At 46.6% G+C, this 16,105-nt stretch overlaps 1 protein-coding gene across 1 annotated transcript in view; it reads left to right on the top strand.

The window, feature by feature from the left end:
* usp18 (ubiquitin specific peptidase 18) overlaps positions 1 to 7,303 on the top strand; it is a 119,585-nt gene extending 112,282 nt beyond the window's left edge. Inside the window, exon 12 of the mRNA XM_072485454.1 lies at positions 1,000 to 7,303. Within this exon, the coding sequence (XP_072341555.1) occupies positions 1,000 to 1,078 (79 nt within the window). The 3' untranslated portion in view covers positions 1,079 to 7,303. The remainder of the gene's footprint in view (positions 1 to 999) is intronic.
* The last annotated feature ends 8,802 nt before the right edge of the window (positions 7,304 to 16,105 follow it).

The raw sequence follows: 16,105 nt of genomic DNA on the forward strand, positions 1-16,105 counted from the left end.
GTAGCCACCTGACTTACACACAGTGGCAGACTGTACCCACCAGACTGACTCAGTGGCAGACTGTACCGGCCTGACTGACACACAGTGGCAGACTGTACCCACCAGACTGACACACAGTGGCAGACTGTACCCACCAGACTGACACACAGTGGCAGACTGTACCCACCAGACTGACACACAGTGGCTAACTGTACCCTATAGACTGACACACAGTGGCAGACTGTACCCACCAGACTGACAGACAGTGGCAGACTGTACCCACCAGACTGACACACAGTGGCAGACTGTACCCACCAGACTGACACACAGTGGCAGACTGTACCCACCAGACTGACACACAGTGGCAGACTGTACCCACCAGACTGACACACAGTGGCTAACTGTATCTATAGACTGATGCTCGGTGGAAGACAGGATCGCCTCTCTGGCAGTGACTACAGGTCTGGCTATCATGACTCAGAACAAGATGCCAGGACCCAAGCTCTGCCACAAGCTGTAAGGACACCTGCAGATGCCAGCCAAGACTGTGCTGGCACTGCCAGTAATGGCTGTGGTCACCTGTGCCCCTCTCTTTCCCTGCTCTTTTCCAATATGCTATTGAGGTGTTCTGTGGTAGCGGCTCCCTGGAATAGGAAGTAGATTCATCTTCTCCAAAGATCACCCTAGCATCTGAGTGTGATTCTGCTTACAGTCAGATAGCAAGTCCCTTACCTTCGAGTTTACTCAATTTGATGAGCATTTCAGGATCTCAAGCCGTCTTTGTTATTGAACGACGGAACAGGGTTATGGGGGTTCGTGGCCTCCTCTTGTTCCTAACTATAAAAATGTCACCGCCCACTCTGTCCGTAACGCCATCGCGGTTTCACAGTTAGAGGTGGTGGACGAAGTGAAACGCTTGTCATGACCACACTGTAGGGTATTTCCAGCTGCTGACTCTGCCCAGGGGGGTAACTGTAAACGGTTGATGCTTTACTGTAATCTGTATTCATGTCCCAACAGGGGTGAGACTGCATACATGCTGTTGTACAAGAGAGTGAAGCAGGAGGAGACTAAAGCCCTGTCTGCTCGTGGACAATAAAAGGCTGCGCCTCCCTCAGGCTGACCGATTGTGAAGAACGCAATCAGGAGCAAAATCTGATGGCGGCCGTTGCGGATGATGCACTGGCCGATGATCTTGGCTCCATGTCGCAGGTTTCTGGTGCTCATTTTGAGGAGCTGCGAGGTCTCCTGAGGAGAATAGGGGAAGCACAGGAGAGGATCCTTGTGTTCGACAGAGCACTTTTCCTGGTGGGGGTTCTTGGTTGCCAGGGCAACCGCGTGGTGGGGGTGAAGGCACTTTCAAGGCCACCCAGATGGTGTTATTATCCTGCAGTTCCTCAATAATCCGAGACATTGCTCCCTTGTGGTTATGCTGTTGATTCCTTCTTGTTGCCTTTCCTCCTGGAAAGGACGTGTCAAGTGTGAGCACGAGGGCGAGAGTCATTTGTTATCCTGTGTTAGAAAAAAACACATTGAGTTGATAATGTGATATGTGCTTTGTACAGTTTTACTCCTGCCTTTTATTATGTGCTGTAATCCTTGTGGCTAGAGGAAGGCAGTGCTTCTCTCATTGATGGTGAACATGAGTGGGGTGGGGTGATGGGTGATTGGTTGGTGTGGTGGTGGTTGGGAGGGTTTATTAGTCCTCACTTGGATTGAGGATTGCCCCCAGTTAGGACTAATTATATCAGATTTCTATTTTGGTTTTTTTGTTACTTTGAATATAAATATCCGTGCTAATCTCCCTTAAGGCCCAGGGGGCAGATTATAAATCCTGGGGAGGACTGCCTTCTTTCTGACTTCTCCTTGAGGTCTGAATGGGAGGAAATGAATGGTGGTGCACACTGAGGTGAATCCTTGATGGAATTGTTGAAGAGAGAGTCTGTCTGCCATGTCTCTATGTTGTTGGACCCCTTCTTTGGTTTGAGGGTGGGTTTGAGGGGGTGGTGTTGGACGCCCTCCTCCAGGTGGTCGTAGATGTTGGTTTCTGGAGTGTCATAGAATCATAGAATTTACAGTGCAGAAGGAGGCCATTTGGCCCATCGAGTCTGCACTGGCCCTTGGAAAGAGCACCCTACCGAGGCCCACAAAACCTATCCCCAAAACCCCACCTAACCTTTTTTGGACACTAAGGGCAATTTATCAAGGCCAATCCAACTAACCTACACATCTTTGGACTGTGGGAGGAAACCGGAGCACCCGGAGGAAACCCACGCACACACGGGGAGGATGTGCAGACTCCGCACAGACAGTGACCCAAGCCGGAATCGAACCCAGGATCCTGGAGCTGTGAAGCAACTGTGCTAACCACTGCGCTACCGTGCCTGTCCTTCTCATAGTGGTCAGATTTTCCATGTGGAAGCAGTATTTACATCTCTGTCTTGCAAGGGTGTGGAGTGTTGGGCTGTGGACCCATGGCCGGGTCCGGATCCACCTTTATCCTGTCACCCAGGTGTTCACCCAAATTTATTAATTTTATCATGTCTGGATGAATTTGTTGGGATGCACTGACCATAAAACGAATTTATAGCTGCTGGCCCTCTCTGTATAAATATGTGAAATGATGTTTGCTCATTGCTGGGCCTGAGACTGGGGTTATGTTGTGTGGTGTGGAATATGTGTAACATACATGTGTGGTTTGGCATATGTGTAACATGCATGTTGTGGGGTGTGATATATGTGTAACATATATGTGTGGTGTATATAACATGTGTGGTTTGGTATAAAGCATACGTGTAACATGTGTGCTGTGGTATATGTGTAACATGCACATTGTGTGGTGTGCTATATGTGTACCACATGTGGTGTTGCATATAGAACATAGAACATACAGTGCAGGAGGAGGCCATTCGGCCCATCGAGTCTGCACCGACCCACTTAAGCCCTCATTTCCACCCTATCCCCATGACCCAATAACCCCTCCTAACCATTTTTTGGACACTAAGGGCAATTTATCACGGCCAATCCACCTAACCTGCATGTCTTTGGACTGTGGGAGGAAACCGGAGCACCCGGAGGAAACCCACACAGACACGGGGAGAACGTGCAGACTCCGTACAGACAGTGACCCAGCGGGGAATCGAACCTGGGACCCTGGCGCTGTGAAGCCACAGTGCCTAGCCACGTGTGCTACCGTGCTGCCCCTAATGTGAAAAGTATATGTGTAACATACATGTGTGGTGTGGTATGTGTGTAACATATGTTATGTGGTGTTGTATATGTAACATGTATGTTACATGGTGTGGTATATGTGTAACATTTATGTTGAGTGGTGTATGTGTAACGTGTTGTGTGCTATATGTGTAACTTATATGTTATGTGGCATAGTATATGTGTAACACATGTTGTATGGTGCGGTATACATACAACATGTGTGGTGTGGTATGCGCATAACATATATGTTGCATAGTGTGCCATACAAAGAACAAAAGAACAAAGAAATGTACAGCACAGGAACAGGCCCTTCGGCTCTCCAAGCCCGTGCCGACCATGCTGCCCGTCTAAACTACAATCTTCTACACTTCCTGGGTCCGTATCTCTCTATTCCCATCCTATTCATGTATTTGTCAAGATGCCCCTTAAATGTCACTATCGTCCCTGCTTCCACCACCTCCTCCGGTAGCGAGTTCCAGGCACCCACTACCCTCTGCGTAAAAAACTTGCCTCGTTCATCTCCTCTAAACCTTGCCCCTCGCACCTTAAACCTATGCCCGCTAGTAATTGACCCCTCTACCCTGGGGAAAAGCCTCTGGCTATCCACTCTGTCTATGCCCCTCATAGTTTTGTAGACCTCTATCAGGTCGCCCCTCCACTTCCGTCGTTCCAGTGAGAACAAACCTAGTTTATTCAACCGCTCCTCATAGCTAATGCCCTCCATAAGAACATAAGAATAAGAACATAAGAACTAGGAGCAGGAGTAGGCCATCTGGCCCCTCGAGCCTGCTCCACCATTCAATGAGATCATGGCTGATCTTTTGTGGACTCAGCTCCACTTTCCGGCCCGAACACCATAACCCTTAATCCCTTTATTCTTCAAAAAACGATCTATCTTTATCTTAAAAACATTTAATGAAGGAGCCTCTACTGCTTCACTGGGCAAGGAATTCCATAGATTCACAACCCTTTGGGTGAAGAAGTTCCTCCTAAACTCAGTCCTAAATCTACTTCCCCTTATTTTGAGGCTATGCCCCCTAGTTCTGCTTTCACCCGCCAGTGGAAACAACCTGCCCGCATCTATTCTATCTATTCCCTTCATAATCTTATATGTTTCTATAAGATCCCCCCCTCATCCTTCTAAATTCCAACGAGTACAGCCCCAGTCTACTCAACCTCTCCTCGTAATCCAACCCCTTCAGCTCTGGGATTAACCTAGTGAATCCCCTCTGCACACCCTCCAGTGCCAGTACGTCCTTTCTCAAGTAAGGAGACCAAAGCTGAACACAATACTCCAGGTGTGGCCTCACTAACACCTTATACAATTGCAGCAGAACCTCCCTAGTCTTAAACTCCATCCCTCTAGCAATGAAGGACAAAATTCCATTTGCCTTCTTAATCACCTGTTGCACCTGAAAACCAACTTTTTGCGACTCATGCACCAGCACACCCAGATCTCTCTGCACAGCAGTATGTTTTAATATTTTATCATTTAAATAATAATCCCTTTTGCTGTTATTCCTACCAAAATGGATAACCTCACATTTGTCAACATTGTATTCCATCTGCCAGACCCTAGCCCATTCACTTAGCCTATCCAAATCCCTCTGCAGACTTCCAGTATCCTCTGCACTTTTTGCTTTACCACTTATCTTAGTGTCGTCTGCAAACTTGGACACATTGCCCTTGGTCCCCAACTCCAAATCATCTATGTAAATTGTGAACAGTTGTGGGCCCAACACTGATCCCTGAGGGACACCACTAGCTGCTGATTGTCAACCAGAGAAACACCCATTAATCCCCACTCTTTGCTTTCTATTAATTAACCAATCCTCTATCCATGCTACTACTTTCCCCTTAATGCCATGCATCTTTATCTTATGCAACAACCTTTTGTGTGGCACCTTGTCAAAGGCTTTCCAGAAATCCAGATATACCACATCCATTGGCTCCCCGTTATCTACCGCACTGTTAATGTCCTCAAAAAATTCCACTAAATTAGTTAGGCACGACCTGCCCTTTATGAACCCATGCTGCGTCTGCCCAATGGGACAATTTCCATCCAGATGCCTCGCTATTTCTTCCTTGATGATAGATTCCAGCATCTTCCCTACTACCGAAGTTAAGCTCTCTGGCCTATAATTACCCGCTTTCTGCCTACCTCCTTTTTTAAACAGTGGTGTGACGTTTGCTAATTTCCAATCCGCCGGGACCACCCCAGAGTCTAGTGAATTTTGGTAAATTATCACTCGTGCATTTGCAATTTCCCTAGCCATCTCTTTTAGCACTCTGGGATGCATTCCATCAGGTCCAGGAGACTTGTCTACCTTTAGCCCCATTAGCTTGCCCATCACTACCTCCTTGGTGATAACAATCCTGTCAATGTCCTCACCTGTCATAGCCTCATTTCCATCAGTCACTGGCATGTTATTTGTGTCTTCCACTGTGAAGACCGACCCAAAAAACCTGTTCAGTTCCTCAGCCATTTCCTCATCTCCCATTATTAAATCCCCCTTCTCATCCTCTAAAGGACCAATGTTTACCTTAGCCACTCTTTTTTGTTTTATGTATTTGTAGAAACTTTTACTATCTGTTTTTATATTCTGAGCAAGTTTACTCTCATAATCTATTTTACTTTATAGCTTTTTTAGTAGCTTTCTGTTGCCCCCTAAAGATTTCCCAGTCCTCTAGTCTCCCACTGATCTTTGCTACTTTGTATGTTTTTTCTTCAATTTGATACTCTCCCTTATTTCCTTAGATATCCACGGTCGATTTTTCCCTCTTTTTACCGTCCTTCCTTTTTGTTGGTATAAACCTTTGCTGAGCACTGTGAAAAATCACTTGGAAGGTTCTCCACTGTTCCTCAACTGTTTCACAATAAAGTCTTTGCTCCCAGTCTACCTTAGCTAGTTCTTCTCTCATCCCATTGTAATCTCCTTTGTTTAAGCACAAAACACTAGTGCTTGATTTTACCACACCACACAACATCTGTTACACATATACCACACCACACATGTATGTTACACATATACCACACCACGCACATATATGTTTCACATATACCACACCACACAACCTCCATACCAGGCAACATCCTGGTAAATCTCTTCTGCACCCTCTCTAAAGCCTCCACATCCTTCTGGTAGTGTGGCGACCAGAATTGAACACTATACTCCAAGTGTGGCCTAACTAAGGTTCTATACAGCTGCAACATGACTTGCCAATTCTTATACTCAATGCCCCGGCCAATGATGGCAAGCATGCCGTATGCCTTCTTGACTACCTTCTCCACCTGTGTTGCCCCTTTCAGTGACCTGTGGACCTGTACACCTAGGTCTCTCTGACTTTCAATACTCTTGAGGGTTCTACCATTCACTGTATATTCCCTACCTGCATTAGACCTGGAATATGGACAGTGGAATATGTGTAACATATATGTTGCATGATGTGGTATATGTGTAACATGTTGTGCGGTGTGCTATATGTGAAACATATATGTTGCATGGTGTGGTATAGTCTAACATTATATGGTTCTATAATAGGATGTTACACATGTACTGCACTATGCAACATATGTTAAACATATACAACACTGTACAACATGTATATTACACATATATCACCACCATGTAATATATATGTTATGCATCTACAACCCAATGCAACATACATGTCACACATATCACCATACAACATATGTGTCCGCACCAAGCAACATATATGTTACACAATATACCACACATATATGTTACACATATACCACACCAAGCAACATATATGTTACACATACAGCATGCCACACGTGTTACACATACTACACCACACATCATATATGTTACACATATAGCACACCATGCAACATATATGTTACACTATATCACACCATGCAACATATATGTTTCACATATAGCACACCACGCATGCATGTTACACATAATGGGTATAGAGGCACCAGAATATGCCTAATTATTGTATCGAGCCAATGATATTGCTGTTTTCCTGTCCCTCTCTGTATTCATGTATACGGAGCCTTGTTTTTATGCTGAGCTCCCTTGGTTTTGTTGCATTATTCATTAAAATGTAAAACTTCAATAAATATACTTTTACAAAATTGTAATTGTGTCATTAGGTGACGCTAGAACAAGTGACTAAAATGTCATAGAGGTATGAAAGAGTGGTTTAAAGGTGGAAAGAACGGCAGTGGGATTTAAAGAGTGAATTCATCTTGGCAGCGGATGGCAAGGTGAGTCAGTGATTACAACGAGGTTTAGTCCGATCGACATGTGCAGATCTTTTTTTTTAACAAACATTTTATTGAGGCATTTATGGTTTTATAACAGCAAAAGATACAAATACAAATGTAAACATTTCAGTACGTAACACCCCCCCCCCCCCACCAACCAACAACACACACAATTCCCTAGACCCTCCATATCCTCTTGCTGATCCCGCCTAAACTAAACTATCTCCCCTACCCACTCATTCCCTAACACAACCCCCCCTTATTGTATCTGCTGACAGTGTAGTTTTCCCCAAAGAAGTCGATAAACGGCTGCCACCTCCCTAACATTGATCCTCTCGGCGAGCTTCATTTTCTCAAGCCTGAGAAACCGAGCCATGTCGCTATCCCATACCCCAGATTTTGGGGGCTCCGAGGCCCTCCAGGATAATAGTATCCGTCTCCGGGATACCGAAGGGGCAAAGGCCAGAACATCGGCCTCTCCCGCCCCCTGGACTCCCGGGTCTTCCGACACTCCAGAAATCGCCACCTCTGGACTCGGCGCCATCCTCGTTTTTAGCACCTTGGACATGACATCGGCAAATCCCTACCAGAATCCCCTGAGCTTCAGACATGCCCAAAACATGTCCTCCACCCCAAAAAACCTGCTCATCCGGGCCACCATCATGTGTGCTCGGTGAACCACCTTGAATTGAATCAGGCTGAGCCTGGCACATAGAACATAGAACGATACAGCGCAGTACAGGCCCTTCGGCCCACGATGTTGCACCGAAACAAAAGCCATCTAACCTACACTATGCCATTATCATCCATATGCTTATCCAATAAACTTTTAAATGCCTCAATGTTGGCGAGTTCACTACTGTTGCAGGTAGGGCATTCCACGGCCTCACTACTCTTTGCGTAAAGAACCTACCTCTGACCTCTGTCCTATATCTATTACATGATGAGGACGTATTGACTCTGCTCAGAGCATCCTCCGACAGACCTGCCTCTAGCTCCTTACCCAGCTCATTTGCGCTTTACCTCCCCTATCTGGGTTCCCTCCCACTCCATAAGCTCTTTATTAATTTCTGAGATCTTCCCATCCCCCAGCCCCATTCTAGAGACTATCTTATCCTGTATCCTCTGTGGTGGTAGAAGCAGAAAGGTCAAGACCTGCCTTAGGACAAAGTCTCTCACCTGCAGATAGCGAAACCCATTCCCACCCGGCAATTCAAACTCCTCCTCCAGATCCTCCAAACAGGGAAAGCTCCCGTCGATAAACAGATTCTCCAGCCTCTCAGTACCTGCTCTCTGCCACCTCCTGAACCTCCCCGGGACAAACCAGTGATTGCCACAAATTGGAGCCCACACTGACGTTCCCTTCACTCCCATGTGCTTCTGTCACTGCCCCCAAACTCTCAGAGCCGCCCCCACCACTGGGCTTGTGGATACCGGGCCGGCGAGAACGACGGCGGTGCCATTACCAGTGCTCCTAAACTTGTGCCCCTACATGATGCTGCCTCCACCTGCTCCCATACCAACCCCTCCCCCACTACCCACTTCCTGATCATGGCTATATTTGCCACCCAGTAGTAATTCCTAACATTCGGCCGTGCCAACTCTTTGCCCCCCACCCCCCCCGGCTCCGCTCCAACAGCAGTTTCCTCACTCGCGGGGTTTTACCCGCCCACACAAACCCAGAGATCACCGCATTAACCCACTTAAAAAAGGCCTTTGGTATAAAAATAGGGAGACACTGCAAAACAAACAAAAATCTCGGGAGAACCGTCACCTTTACGGTCTGTACCCTTCCCCCAGTCACAGCGGGAGCTTGTCCCACCTCCAAAAGTTCTCCTTCATTTGCTGAACTAACAGGGCCAGATTTAATTGATGTAGCTGCTCCCATCCCCGGGCTACCTGGATTCCCAAGTATTGAAAACTCCCTCCCACCACTTTAAACGGCATCTCCCCCAGTCTCCTCTCCTGCCCCCTCACCTGGATCACAAAAACCTCACTCTTACCCATATTCAATTTGTATCCCGAGAACCGGCCAAATTCCCCTAAGATCTGCATAATCGCTCCAATATTCCCTAACGGGTCAGAAATATACAGGAGTAGGTTGTCCGCACATACGGAAACCCTCTCTTTCCCCCCCCCCCCCCCCCCCCCCACCGGACTAGTCCCTTCCAGTGCTTTGACGCTCTCAGCGCCATCGCCAATGGCTCAATAGCCAAGGCAAACAACAGTGGGGAGAGTGGACATCCCTGCCTCGTGCCCCCGGCTCAGTCTGAAATGTTCCAAACTCACCCGGTTCGTCCGCACACTCGCCACCGGTGCCTGGTACAGCAACCGTACCCAGTCAATGAGATCGAAGCCCCGCTCCCTTGCCTCATTAAATGCCCTCACCAGCAGCGGTCTTAAAACGTCTTGTAAAATTCCACTGGGTAGCCATCCGGTCTCGGGGGGCCTTGCCCGACTGCATGGCCTCCAATCCCTCTACTGCTTCTACAAGGTCCACCACGAGCGGGAGCTACCAAATAAGCGGCTGCTCACTCCATGGCCGCCACCGGAAGTCGACATGTGCAGAAATCTGGCAAGTTCGGGGGGCAGCACAGTGACGCAGTGGTTAGCACTGGTGCCTCACGGCGCCGAGGTCCCAGGTTCGATCCCGGCTGTGGGTCACTGTCCGTGTGGAGTTTGCACATTCTCTCAGTGTTTGCGTGGGTTTCGCCCCCACAACCCAAAAGATGTGCAGGGTAGGTGGATTGGCCACGCTAAAATTGCCCCTTAATTGGAAAAATTGAATTGGGTACACTAAATTTAAAAAAAAAAGATATCTGGCAAGTTCGAAGGGTTGAAGAGGCTATTTCAAATTATGGCGTTGTTGAGCCTTGTACGTCAGGACTGAGGGAGCTAGGATAGATCAGAGGAGTTTGCATGAATTGAGGACTGTGGAAAGTGGGATATGGGTCAGGAGGGTAGTAAATGGTATGAATGTAGAGGATAAGGGCTACTCGACATTACTGAATCTCACTTTGCTGGGGAGTAGCTGTTTATGGCTTCAACCTTTGCCATTCATACATTGCAACTTATCTGAATAAGTTGGCCAGAGATGCGGTGAGGGAGCAAACAACCGTTTTCACAGACAACCTGGGCGGGATTCTCCATTGGCCAACGCCGAAATTGCAAAACGTGATTGGACGGAGAATAGGTTCTTGTAATGTTCTTGTCGGATGGCCTGATTTATATTACAAGAACAATTGTAGCTAAAGCTATAAACGGTATATTAACATTAACTGTGGGTCAACTATATACAAAACAACAGATGAATAACAGTATGATCATGCTCAAGCAACCTCTCTCTCCAGCTCCCTGGTCAGTCTGAGGTCACCTGACTCTAACATTCACTTATATACTAATGAGACTCCTAGTGGTTAGTAGGCGAATTACAACATAACCATGATATCACCACATTCCCTTTCCTTTGAAGGAATTCATTAATACATTATCATCAGTATATTTATATGTGATATCATGAGCTTGTGAGTCTAACATTATTTTTTTTTAAAAACTGGTTTCAAAAACAGCCAGCATAGTCTGTACAAATAGTCCAAATCTACAAATTGAGTCGAGCAGGTTTTCTTCTGACTCTGGTTGATCTTCTCAAAGTTTGACCTTGCTGCTTAGAACTTGTAGATTCAATGTTCTCCATGACATTCTCATGCTCAGGGACTGCTGAATTATCTGACACTGCAGCTGACGTTGATTCTGATGCAGATTCATCATCCATCACGTGGTTGTGAAAGTCTTCTCTGATTTTCAAGCATGTGCGATGATTTCTTCTTAAAACCAACCCTTCCCCTGTTTGTACATTGCAGGAACGAGGTGCTACTTCTCCAAGTACAATGGCTTTTTTCAACCAATTGCCTGAATCTTCTACTCTCACAATGTCATCACTGCCACGGTTATTTCATAGATTTCATAGAATTTGCAGTGCAGAAGGAGGCCATTCGGCCCATCGAGTCTGCACCGGCTCTTGGAAAGAGCACCCTACCCAAGGTCCACACCTCCACCCTATCCCCATAACCCAGTAACCCCATCCAACACTTAAGGGCAATTTTGGACACTAAGGGCAATTTATCAAGGCCAATCCACCTAACCTGCACGTCTTTGGACTGTGGGAGGAAACCGGAGCACCCGGAGGAAACCCAAGCACACACAGGGAGGATGTGCAGACTGATAAATTTCCAGACACTCGATCATAGAACTGCTTTTGTTTTGCTTTAATGTTTTGCATTTCCTGCAGTACCACTGCATTCGCCTCCTCCTTTGCCAAGTATGGAAGTATGGTACACAACCTTCTATTCATGAATAACTCTGCTGGTGATCTACCCTGTGACAATGGTGATGCTCTGTCACTCAATAGTGCCAGATATGGATTAGATTGGCTGCCCATTGCTTTCTTCAACAATTGCTTCACAATATATGCACTTTTTTTGCTTTTCCATTGTCTTGAGGATACAACGGACTCGACATGACGCGATTGAAATCATACGTGACTGTGAAGCGTTTGCCACTCTTTTACAGCTAAAACAAGGACCTTTCTCACTCACGACGACTTGCGGAATTCCGTATCGAGAAAAAATTGACTTTGAATGCAGTATTCCACTGTATTACATTCAAGACATTAGAACATATAGAACATAGAACAGTACAGCGCAGTACAGGCCCTTCGGCCCACGATGTTGCACCGAAACAAAAGCCATCTAACCTACACTATGCCATTATCATCCATATGTTTATCCAATAAACTTTTAAATGCTCTCAATGTTGGCGAGTTCACTACTGTAGCAGGTAGGGCATTCCACGGCCTCACTACTCTTTGCGTAAAGAACCTACCTCTGACCTCTGTCCTATATCTATTACCCCTCAGTTTAAAGTTATGTCCCCTCGTGCCAGCCATTTCCATCCGCGGGAGAAGGCTCTCACTGTCCACCCTATCCAACCCCCTGATCATTTTGTATGCCTCTATTAAGTCTCCTCTTAACCTTCTTCTCTCCAACGAAAACAACCTCAAGTCCATCAGCCTTTCCTCATAAGATTTTCCCTCCATACCAGGCAACATCCTGGTAAATCTCCTCTGCACCCGCTCCAAAGCCTCCACGTCCTTCCTATAATGCGGTGACCAGAACTGTACGCAATACTCCAAATGCGGCCGTACCAGAGTTCTGTACAGCTGCAACATGACCTCCTGACTCCGGAACTCAATCCCTCTACCAATAAAGGCCAACACTCCATAGGCCTTCTTCACCACCCTATCAACCTGGGTGGCAACTTTCAGGGATCTATGTACATGGACACCGAGATCCCTCTGCTCATCCACACTTCCAAGAACTTTACCATTAGCCAAATATTCCGCATTCCTGTTATTCCTTCCAAAGTGAATCACCTCACACTTCTCTACATTAAACTCCATTTGCCACCTCTCAGCCCAGCTCTGCAGCTTATCTATATCCCTCTGTAACCTGCTACTTCCTTCCACACTATCGACAACACCACCGACTTTAGTATCGTCTGCAAATTTACTCACCCACTCTTGTGCGCCTTCCTCTAGGCCATTGATAAAAATGACAAACAGCTACGGCCCCAGAACAGATCCTTGTGGTGCTCCACTTGTGACTGAACTCCATTCTGAACATTTCCCATCAACCACCACCCTCTGTCTTCTTTCAGTTAGCCAATTTCTGATCCATATCTCTAAATCACCCTCAATCCCAGCCTCCGTATTTTCTGCAATAGCCTACCGTGGGGAGCCTTATCAAACGCTTTGCTGAAATCCATATACACCACATCAACTGCTCTACCCTCATCTACCTGTTCAGTCACCTTCTCAAAGAACTCGATAAGGTTTGTGAGGCATGACCTACCCTTCACAAAGCCATGCTGACTATCCCTGATCATATTATTCCTATCTAGATGATTATAAATCTTGTCTCTTATAATCCCCTCCAAGACTTTACCCACTACAGACGTGAGGCTCACCGGTCTATAGTTGCCAGGGTTGTCTCTGCTCCCCTTTTTGAACAAAGGGACCACATTTGCTATCCTCCAGTCCTCTGGCACTATTCCGGTAGCCAATGATGACATAAAAATCAAAGCCAATGGTCCAGCAATCTCTTCCCTGGCCTCCCAGAGAATCCTAGGATAAATCCCATCAGGTCCCGGGGACTTATCTTATTTTCAGCCTGTCCAGAATTGCCAACACCTCTTCCCTACGTACCTCAATGCCATCTAATCTATTTACCTGGAGCTCAGCATTCTCCTCCACAACATTATCTTTTTCCTGATTGAATACTGACGAAAAATATTCATTTAGTATCTCGCCTATCTCTTCAGACTCTACACACAACTTCCCATCCCTGTCCTTGACTGGTCCTACTCTTTCCCTAGTCATTCGCTTATTCCTGACATACCTATAGAAAGCTTTTGGGTTTTCCTTGATCCTTCCTGCCAAATACTTCTCATGTCCCCTCCTTGCTCGTCTTAGCTCTCTCTTTAGATCCTTCCTCGCTACCTTGTAACTATCCATCGCCCCAACTGAAACTTCACACCTCATCTTCACATAGGCCTCCTTCTTCCTCTTAACAAGAGATTCCACTTCTTTGGTAAACCACGGTTCCCTCGCTCGGCACCTTCCTCCCTGCCTGACCGGTACATACTTATCAAGAACACGCAGTAGCTGATCCTTGAACAAGCTCCACTTATCCAGTGTGTCCAACACTTGCAGCCTACTTCTCCACCTTATCCCCCCCAAGTCACGCCTAATGGCATCATAATTTCCCTTCCCCCAGCTATAACTCTTGCCCTGCGGTGTATACTCATCCCTTTCCATCCTTAACGTAAACGTCACCGAATTGTGGTCACTGTCCCCAAAGTGCTCACCTACCTCCAAATCCAACACCTGGCCTGGTTCATTACCCAAAACCAAATCCAATGTGGCCTCGCCTCTTGTTGGCCTGTCAACAAACTGTGTCAGGAAACCCTCCTGCACACACTGTACAAAAAACGACCCATCTAATGTACTCGAACTATATCTTTTCCAGTCAATATTTGGAAAGTTAAAGTCTCCCATAATAACTACCCTGTTACTTTCGCTCTTATCCAGGATCATCCTCGCCATCCTTTCCTCTACATCCCTAGAACTATTTGGAGGCCTATAGAAAACTCCCAACAGGGTGACCTCTCCTTTCCTGTTTCTAACCTCAGCCCATACTACCTCGGAAGATGAGTCCCCATCTAGCATCCTCTCCGCCACCGTAATACTGCTCTTGACTAGCAGTGCCACACCTCCCCCTCTTTTGCCTCCTTCTCTGAGCTTACTAAAACACCTAAACCCCGGAACCTGCAACATCCATTCCTGCCCCTGCTCTATCCATGTCTCCGAAATGGCCACAACATCGAAGTCCCAGGTACCAACCCATGCTGCCAGTTCCCCTACCTTATTTCGTATACTCCTGGCATTGAAGTAGACACACTTCAAACCACCTACCTGAACACTGGCCCCCTCCTGCGACGTCAAATCTGAGCTCCTGACCTCTATACTCTCATTCTCCCTTACCCTAAAACTACAATCCAGGTTCCCATGCCCCTGCTGCATTAGTAGGATGCAGAGCTGGGCCGAAAAATGGCAGATGGAGTTTAACCCTGATAAGTGCGAGGTGATTCATTTTGGTAGGAAATATTTGAATGCGGATTACAGGGTCAATGGCAGAGTTCTGAGGAATGTGGGGGAACAGAGAGATCTTAGGGTTCATGTTCATAGATATCTGAAGGTTGCCACTCAAGTGGACAGAGCCGTGAAGAAGGCTTATAGTGTTTATTATAAGGCGTTTATTAACAGGGGGCTTGAGTTTAAGAGTCGTGGGGTTATGTTACAACTGTACAGGACGCTGGTGAGATCACATTTGGAGTATTGTGTGCAGTTCTGGTCACCTCACAATAGGAAGTATGTAGAAGCATTGGAAAGGGTGCAAAGGAAATTTACCAGGGTGCTGCCTGGTTTGGAGGATAGGTCTTATGAGGAAAGATTGAGGGAGCTAGGGCTTTTCTCTTTGGAGCGGAGGAGGATGAGAGGCAACTTAATAGAGATTGATAAGATGATGAGGGGGATAGATAGAGTGGATGTTCAGAGACTATTTCCTCGGGTGGATGTAGCTGTTACAAGGGGGCATAACTATAAGGTTCAGGGTGGGAGCTATAGGAGGGATGTCCGAGGTAGGTTCTTTACTCAGAGAGTGGTTAGGGTGTGGAATGGACTGCCTGCTGTGATAGTGGAGTCGGACACTTTAGGAACTTTCAAGCGGTTATTGGATAGGCACATGGAGCACACCAGAATTACAGGGAGTGGGATAGCTTGATCTTGGTTTCGGACAATGCTCGGCACAACATCGAGGGCCGAAGGGCCTGTTCTGTGTTGTACTGTTCTATGTTTGATAATTGATAAATCTCCGGGCCCAGATGGGCTACATCCTAGAGTTCTAAAGGAGATAGCTGAAGAAATAGTGGAGGCGTTAGTTATGATCTTTCAAAAGTCACTGGAGTCAGGAAAAGTCCCAGGGGATTGGAAAATCACTGTTGTAACCCCCCTGTTCAAGAAGGGAACAAGAAAAAAGATGGAAAATTATAGGC

This window comes from Scyliorhinus torazame, chromosome 19 (assembly GCF_047496885.1).
Source record: "Scyliorhinus torazame isolate Kashiwa2021f chromosome 19, sScyTor2.1, whole genome shotgun sequence".
Lineage (NCBI taxonomy): Eukaryota > Metazoa > Chordata > Chondrichthyes > Carcharhiniformes > Scyliorhinidae > Scyliorhinus > Scyliorhinus torazame.